Source organism: Ciona robusta, chromosome 4 (genome assembly GCF_009617815.1).
Source record: "Ciona robusta chromosome 4, ASM961781v2".
Classification (NCBI taxonomy): domain Eukaryota; kingdom Metazoa; phylum Chordata; class Ascidiacea; order Phlebobranchia; family Cionidae; genus Ciona; species Ciona robusta.
Genome location: NC_143238.1, coordinates 759,858 through 769,146, shown reverse-complemented (window position 1 = coordinate 769,146; position 9,289 = coordinate 759,858). Strand labels below are relative to the sequence as shown.

At 34.1% G+C, this 9,289-nt stretch overlaps 1 protein-coding gene across 1 annotated transcript; it reads left to right on the top strand.

Moving 5' to 3' along the window:
* Positions 1-1,734: 1,734 nt before the first annotated feature.
* LOC149736305 (casein kinase I-like) lies at positions 1,735-8,949 on the top strand. The gene is made up of 11 exons (XM_089877383.1): positions 1,735-2,066; positions 3,163-3,203; positions 3,638-3,707; positions 4,009-4,157; positions 4,826-5,060; positions 5,142-5,227; positions 5,391-5,475; positions 5,798-5,946; positions 6,620-6,676; positions 6,971-7,086; positions 7,408-8,949. Exons 1-11 carry the CDS (start codon positions 1,862-1,864, stop codon positions 7,457-7,459), a joined length of 1,245 nt encoding a protein of 414 aa, XP_089733509.1. The 5' UTR covers positions 1,735-1,861; the 3' UTR covers positions 7,460-8,949.
* Positions 8,950-9,289: the final 340 nt, after the last annotated feature.

Below are 9,289 nucleotides of genomic sequence, written 5' to 3'. Positions count from 1 at the left end.
AAATAAAGTATATATATAGCATTATAAATAATATTAAAACTAATGAAAACCACTCAAATATAACAAACATGCAACACAGAAAACGCACATTTGACATTTTTATATATAACAGATGCCACTACTCACTACACAGTATAACTAAAATACATAGGGTTATATTATAAGCATAACTGAAGATATAGTTAGTGTAATGTCAAATTGTTCAGAACTAAAACATTTCTTTGAACACTGTGCCAACAGTGCCACAAGCACAACATACAAGCTATTTGGGCATATGAACTTACAAAAACATAAATTGTTAACAAATAACGAGCATTTACTTAATTAGGTGCACGTTATATAATTCATTTACAGCTTTAAGTGCACAAAGAAATATACAGTGTCAAGAATGGGCTTGTGGCTTCCGGCAAAACAATCCGAAATATTAGCCGAATTAGCGTATTTACGATAACAATAAATTACGTTATAATAAATATGAGAATAAGAGTAGCAATTGCAAAGCACTTATTACATAATTCTCATACTTTTACATTGCAAAACAGAAGCTTTCTTTTTACCAATTATTTCCATTAACGGTTTCTTAGATCGGCTGCGAGCATAAGTTTTCCGCAAGATGGCACAATTTTATAAATAAAAATAGTATACATAAACTAGATTATTTTTCATTAAATTAGTTTAGTTGCAACTTTTAATTACTAGATTGGCTCCGAAGTAAACGATTATAGTATTTGCGTTGAAACGGAGCAAATAACCACGGGTGCTGCATGCTCTATCTTTAAAAGGGGCATCGTGCTATTTTGCAGTCACTTTGTCTTTGTTGATTGAACAAAATTGAATACATTGTGATTTTTTCAAAACATATGATACATAATATTAACCACTGGAAAAAAAATCCGTCTTTCTTAATTTTTAAAAATAGAACAGAGCTGGGGTTTTACATCGCCTTGGTCGTTCGTACTATGATTAAACCAAAGAGATTAAAACCATTAAACTATGGTTTAACGAAATTAAATTGTTACTAAAAATAGATGTTTAGGTATTAAATTATCTTCCATTTAATAGAAAACACCATCATTGTTAAATTTAAAACGGGATAAATCGCATTTTCTTACTAGTTGTAAAGTCCAGGTGTCATGGGATGTACTATTTCGGAAGACTGGGAAGGGTTGCGCTACAAAAATTCAATTCAGGCAAATCGAATGACGGATTTGTAAGAATATGCTTCGTATTGATGATACGTAGTGTAGTTGTGGTGGCTGAAGCTGACTTTGTATGTCAGTTGCTCTGGACTGTTTGTAATGGTTTACACCAACATATTGGTCGTACAGTAAGCAAAAACCAAATTTTTAAATTATATATAGGTTAATTGTTAATATAAAGTTGACCATATTAGCAATAGTATACATTAGATAGTATACATCCTTTTGGCATTTTCTATCTGTGCATAATAGGGACACCAAAAGTACCTTAAAAAACTGGATACTTTTGAATTGTTAAATTACTTTTTTGTTAATGTTATCTCAATTGTTTGTAATGATTTTGTTGTGCATTAATTGGCTTCTGTATTATAGCTTTATTGAGTGTCTGAAGTCTATATATAAATAGCAATTTTTCTCAGAAGTATATTACCAAAATGTGTGCATGTATTGTATGGTATAGTTTTGGTTTGGCGAGTTATATTTTGTAAGTAAAAGTAAAAAATTCAAGATCCATATCTAATTCTTCTGCTTTATATACACTCACGAAATTTGTTATTTCTAGGGTCAATGGTAAATTTTTTTTAGCATTCGAGTATTTGTTTTTGCGAGTTATGTTCCTGTGGTAACTCCATCGTTGTACTTGAGTTCATTTCCTGTCAATAATGCAAGGCAGAGGGAACGGTGGTGACAGACGAGGTGCTGGGTTGGTTCGTATGTCTGGGGACCGAACACACGGGGGCGGTAGATCGGGGCACAACGAGACAAACCGTCGCACCACAACCCCTAACCAAGGGATGTTGATGGTGGGACCAAACTTTCGTGTGGGCAAGAAAATTGGATGTGGAAATTTTGGAGAGTTACGACTAGGTATAATGTTAAATATAAAATGCATAAATATATTTTTTAATTTTCCATTTTAATTGTTTTATCTAATATTTCAGTTTATTTGTCTACCTAGGTATAGGCCTATGGCAGAATCCTACATAATAATAATTAATAGACTATGAAATAAGTTGGATTTTCATCTTAATATTTTCAAATGCCATCATAGGTGTTTTTAAAATTATTGAACTATTGTATATGTATATATATAAAATTTATGTATGTGAATATATATCTGTCTTAAACAATATCCCAATAAGATTAAAATTGGTCCACAGTTGTTTCATTTGACATATTGTATTGTTATTGCGCAATAGTTAGGGTTAACACTAAAATAATGACCTAATGTTTATTGGAGTATATGTAAATTTATTCTTCTGTAGTTGGATTTAATATATATATATATACAAGTTTGTGCTGTGGGTCAAAAGTGGTTAAAATCCCTGTGTAGGATGTTGTTTATTAACTGACCATCTGTGTTACTTTCATGACAAATCTGCTGTTGGCCTCAATTTGCTTAACAGATTATAACCACTATGTATAAGCTAGAAGAGTTAAATAAATTCTTATTAACATGTTTGTGTAAAACTAATAAGTTGGTGGTCTTATTTTGTTTACTTTATTTGTTTAGCTTAGTTATTTGAAAATAAGTTCTCTTCCACTTTTGTATAAGAAAAAATTGTTTTAAGAAATAATATAAAAACTGGGATGGATACAATGATTTTATTACAACATTTTGGTAAATTAACAAAACCAAAATTCAGTAAATTTCTCCTAAATCTGTCAGTATCAGCTGCTATTGAAATTTGTCCATTGATTTAATGTGTGTAAAGTATTAAATTAGATATAATATGACTAGAAAAATTGTACATTTTTTTGTTTTAATGTGAATATGTTATGTTATGATGCTTATCCATAACTGTCAATACTATATACTAAACATTGTATTTCATTCTGAAAACTATGTAATGTAAAAATATATTTCCCTATAAGTATTTAGTTTACACAGATTAATAACAACATGTTTAAAAACACGTCTTTGTGCCAATTAAGGGAACTAATTATATTCAAATCATTTCAGGTAAAAACCTTTACAATAATGAGCACGTTGCTATAAAATTGGTAAGCAAACTTTAATTAATTGTGTGTATATTTAATTCTAATTGACTTCCATTTAATATGCCTGTGGCTATGGTGCTTGCCAGTGGTAACAATTGGTGTATGGAGTGTTTATTTACTTTGTGCCTTCAAAAGTAACCAACTTTGTTATTTTCAAAAATTCCCAATGAATTTTAAATGGTTTAACATTATGCTTGATTTTATTCAATTCAATAAATAATACCTATGCCTTAGTGTATTGTGTATTGAACACTCAATCTAGATATCACTATATTTGTGAGTGAGTCATATTTAAAGTTACATCACGTCACCATTGAGTTCAGCATGGGATTACTCAATGAAAAATATCAGCCTTAAAATGAAACACCCACCAATTTGTATAATTGTGTTTTGTGTATTTCTTATCTTTATGCTTATAAATGTAATCAATTTTTTAGGAGCCAATGAAATCTCGAGCACCCCAGCTACATTTGGAATACCGCTATTATAAGTTGCTGGGAAATACTGGTGGGTGCCGTGTAAGCTTTGGTAATCAACTTAATATAGTAAACACTTTTGCATATTCGTGTGAAACCCTCAAATGATGTGTGATTTTTTGTATTAGACCAATATCATGTATGAGTATCAGTGTAATACGTTTGTATTATCTTATATATCTACTATGTATCACAATGCACACCATTATACAGAATCAATTTATCATGGCTATGAATATCTCTAACACACATTACAAATAGTTAAAGTGAGTTAATTAATTTAAATCAACGCTACAAACGTCAATGTTTTTGACACGCTTCTATTGCTGTAGATGGAATACCTCAAGTTTATTATTTTGGACCGTGTGGTAAATATAATGCTATGGTGATGGAACTACTGGGTCCTAGTCTCGAAGATTTATTTGATTTGTGTGACCGGACATTCTCTTTAAAGACAGTTCTTATGGTTGCCATTCAACTGGTAAGCCAACATCTTGTTAAAGTTTACAGTAAACATGGAAGGCTACTATTTGAGGGTGGATGAGGTTGTGTGCCAAAATCCACCACTCTGTTTGCTTGCTGTAGTCTTGGTAAGGTAAATATAGATGACATGAATATTGTACGAGCAAACACGCTCTTGAGAAATATATGCTGTAAAGAAATCTTAAACATTTGTTCATTTAGAATTAACAAAGGTTAGCATTGTGGTAAAGCCTATTATTTTTTAAAAATATTCCCATATCTCACAGTTGCTCGGGTGTTTTATTTTTAATAGAATGAAAAGATAAAAAATGAGACATTTTTAAACAGTTACAATTTCTATCATTGTCAGATGTTTGTATTATTCTTGTATTGTCATTGTCTTTTTTAGCGTTCAATTAGTTGTTTATTATGGTAATCATCATCACCCCAATTTTTGAAACAGAGATTACACAATGTGTTCTAGCAGCCAAGTTTTACAATTTAAATTGATTCACCATTGTGTTAGCTGTTAGGTGTCTATACAAATCTGCAGAACCAAATTATACTGCATTCACCATCCTAATCAATGGGGTTTCTAATGTTTAACTAGATTTTACCAAACGTTAAATATTGTGGTGGTAAACCTATGTGTGTAAAGATGATCTCATATATTCATGTGACTTACAGATTCATCGGATCGAGTACGTACATTCAAAACATTTAATTTATCGAGATGTGAAACCTGAAAACTTTCTCATTGGCCGAATCGGAACACCAAACCAATCTACTATAAATATCATTGACTATGGGCTTGCTAAGGAATACATTGATCCAGAAACAAGAAAACACATTCCTTATCGAGAACATAAAAGTTTAACTGGCACAGCCCGTTATATGAGCATCAATACACATTTAGGAAAAGGTGGGACTTTCTGTGTTGTTTTTTCTCTTATAATGAAATAACCAGTGAAAGTGTGTGGTAGTTTAACATGATTCACTTCAGAGCAAAGTCGTCGTGATGATCTAGAAGCTCTTGGTCATATGTTCATGTACTTTTTAAGAGGAAGTTTGCCATGGCAAGGTTTAAAAGTACGTCAACTATATCTTTTGTTACACTGCTGACTGCCCACGTATTTCTTTATGACTCTTAGTCTCTTACATTGTTTGCACTGTATAGGCTATTGAATTGTTTTATATATATTTTAACAGTTTTTATTGTCTTGTGTTTTATCTTTGCCTTATGTTTACACAGGCTGATACTCTGAAGGAGCGATATCAGAAGATTGGAGACACCAAACGTACAACACCCATTGAAGTGTTGTGTGAAAATCACCCAGGTATTTCACTAAATATCTGGCTTCCTATCATGTCAAAGCTAAGCTATATAGACAAGTTGAGTTAAAGTTTTAGACTTTACAGGTTGTAGATGCTGTTGGTTAGCGGACAAGTTGGCAGCTTCCTTTTTAATCTTGGTTGTATTGCTTTAACTTGATGTAAAACTCAATATCACCCTTAATTGGTAGAAAGGTTATTCCAAAACCATTTCCCTCAAAACATGCCATTTAAGGCACACCCTTGGGCTTTACCCATATAGAATATAACTATCATAAGTAACATTCAAACAAGACGGTTAATTATTTTATTCTTATCGTTTTACAGAAGAGATGGCGACTTACTTACGCTATGTGAGGCATCTTGACTTCTTTGAAACTCCGGACTACGATTATCTAAGAAAATTATTTTCTGATCTCTATGATAGAAAAGGATACGCACATGATGATGAATTTGATTGGTCGGGGAAACCCCTGGTATATAGCTGTTGCCTTTTTATTTCTGCATTTAACTTCTTCATATCTTATTTATAAACTGCCCTAAAAAAGTTTAGGTTTTAATGCTAAAGAACATTTTTTTATGCAATACAACATTAAGCTAAATATAGTGGGGGTGGGGGAAGATGGGACACCTTTAGCACATATTATCCAAACATTCTAATTGTGTTTTAATTAATTAACAACGGTCTTTGGAAGTCGTTGTAATATAGTTTTATAATTCTTTAAATGTTCTTTGTTTACTACTCAATGGGATGAGAAAATAAAGTTAGAAGGTGTCCCATCTTCCCCAACCCTACTGTATATTGCAATTCAGTTGTGTTCACACAACTTTTATAAGGAAAGTAAAAACAAGTGGATCGCGGTAGCGGTAATCCAACCGAATCAAGTGACAACAGATTTAGGTTGCAACCCATGGATTAGTTTTTAGTGTAAAGGTTTTTTAACTTTTAAATCACAAACCCCAATGACACTTTAAGCTATGGACCATAAAGAAATGCACTAAACATAAACTTCTTTTTGTCATCATAAATTGGCTTCTAACTGTTTCCTGGTTAGTGATCCACAGGTTAAAGCCCTGTACATAAGAGACATTTTAACTGATTGGCAGTTACAAACACTTAAGTGTAAATTAATGAATAATATTTTTCAGCAATCTTCATCTCAAGTTACAACAGATGTCCCAAGAAGTCACCCCCAACCACAACGAGTAAGTTTCAAATATTTCTATCTAAGCATAATTTCCACAGTGTTACAATATGTTATAACCCACATGTTACATGTTAAATACGTATATTGATTTCATATACTATGTTGACTAAGGTAGTTTCAAGTGTCAAGGTTACCTTACATTAGATACAACGAATGCATTCTCTATGTATGACAATGAGTACTTTCATCTCTTGTGTGATCCACATACCCGCATACGGCATATGACTCACGCCAGACAATCGTATGAAACACATGCTACCACGTATTGACACGAGCTCTTTACTTTCCACAGCCTCGAGATCGCTTTTCCCACCAAGTCGATGGCAACGCAGACGACCCGGGTGCCGGACATTCGAACGCTCCCATCACCCCACAACATCACGACGTTGACGTCATTACCGAAATAAAGTACGTTGGACTTATTTTTTAATTGACGTTTATTAAGTTGCGTACCCCCCTTATGTATAACTATATAGTCTTGTCATACGTCTTTTTGTCGGTTCGTTACCAATTTGTTGCTAAAGCCAGATAAATTCACAATTTTTGGCAAATGGTTTTTTACAATAACGTAGTAGGTCCCACGTTTTGCCAGTTCGGAAATGGTATCTCACTATCTCTAGATTATAATTTAAACTTTATGTTATCATTATGTGTTATTAAAAAAATATATTTTACACTTTATATACTGTAAAAGGTCCCGATTTTTGCTTAAGTCTTACTTTAATACAGATGCTGCTGCTTTAAACGTCGTCGGAAGCGAACTGGAAACCCTCGACGCTAAACTGACTGCTTTTACGACAGAGCGACCGTTAAGTATTTGACATTTGCTTATACATGCGCGTCAGTTAACGAACGTTATAAGCCCTTTCCCTAAGCACAGCATTCAACACATGTTCTGTACGTTCTACCTTGGTTGGTATCTACGCACTGAACGTTAACAAACAATTTGGCGATCCCCGAAACGCTACCCTCCGCTGTTCAATTTTTTGTTTTAAACGACGTCTGCCACGTGTTGGTGGGCGACGCAGGTCTTTTGTTTCGAAATCAACAACGTTTGGAAGGATTAGGCAACTTCTTATGGCGTATATATTCTTTATTTGTACATAATATGCAATCATTGTACTTTTTGTGGTCGGCGCTTTAAAAACAGCGTGTAGCTGCTTATATGTGCATGGAACCCGACCTAACCCTTTCAACTGTCGCGAAATAGGAAACACGACACGAGGCATTTGCTCTTACCGTAACTGCGTCGTACTCTGTGTTTGTTCTAAACCGTACATTGTTTGTTCTACGTTATATGTATTGCCTGCTGCGCCTACAAGTCGTACAAAGCATTCGCTGGGCACTATCCTATGATCGAAGCAACATGATAACGCAGTTCCACGCTGCTGCTCTCCACTATTCTGATATAGTGTATTTTATTTTTACTTCGATTTTTATTTTTGTTGGCGGTTACATTTTTTGCGGTTTTCACATTTCGAACCGGATATGTTCAAAATCACCTCGTAATTATAATTACTGAACATCAGATGTAAATGCAGCTTTTGCATTTAACATGCTGTTGTAGGAAACACGTCTCCTATAACTTTTCCCGGTATTCTAAACCACCAATTTCCCAGCTGTACGCTTATAAAGACAACTGTTGAAATGCAGCAGCGCAAAACTCTTTCCTGCGCTCTGCCATGCCTATGACTTGCATTATATTTCAATATTCACAGCATGGACATTGGAAATAGTGCAATATTTTAAGTTATTAGTAATGCTATGGTAACACAAACCAAACGTTCGATTCGGGCAAATTTTCTCGCCTAGCGAACCTACCCTGGAGAGAAACCACAAATCGATATTTCTTTGTTCCAACCTTCTTAAAGCAGTGGTTAAATAAGTGTTCAACAAAAGCTAATTCACCAGCGCACTTTCACTTGGAGCCACTTTGACCTTGTAATTGATTAAACCCCTTTTGACATTCTACCGTTTTCTATTAAGAAGCGACACTTATCGCCTGTTACAAAAAATTGCGTATAATATAAAATGTGCGACGAACACAAATATTCAAATCCTTCAACACCAGAAAAAAATATCCCAATTTTTATGTGCGTTGTTCATGTTTACTGTGCAGTCGTGTTATATAAGTTCGGTTGTGTTGGTCTACCACACATATATAAATATATATGTGTATGTGTGCGCGCCTTTTCGCGTTTGTTTTCTTTTATTCCACTTGTAACGACTCCACATTACAACGGAACTTGAAATAAACCATTTTACGTTTAATTGTCGCCGCCTATATAAACCTGGGATGATATTCTCGGTTATAACGACTAAACTAAGGGGTTCAAGAGAAGCAATAGCAGCAGGTGCTTTTATGAGTAACTTCTGAAGCTGCCAAGAAAAACGTTTCGTTCGAAAGATTAGACATCCTTCAGCCCAGCATAATGTGAACGTTAGAAGCATCTATCGTTGGCCGATATGTCAAGAAAAAATCTCCCATCCATTACCAAAAGCTCATGTCGCCCACCTCCGGGGAAGCGACAGGCTCCCAAAACTGGGAAGGTCCGTGCGGTAGCACCCCAGGTGTTGGGGTAATAGGCCAATCCTGGCCTCTTAAATCCTA

Coding starts and splice junctions, on each gene's coding strand:
- LOC149736305 (XM_089877383.1), top strand. CDS start 1,862: ATGCAAGGCAGAGGGAACGGTGGTGACAGACGAGGTGCTGGGTTGGTT. Junction 5,061..5,141: donor CAATACACATTTAGGAAAAG/GTGGGACTTTCT, acceptor GATTCACTTCAG/AGCAAAGTCGTCGTGATGAT. Junction 5,476..5,797: donor GTTGTGTGAAAATCACCCAG/GTATTTCACTAA, acceptor ATCGTTTTACAG/AAGAGATGGCGACTTACTTA.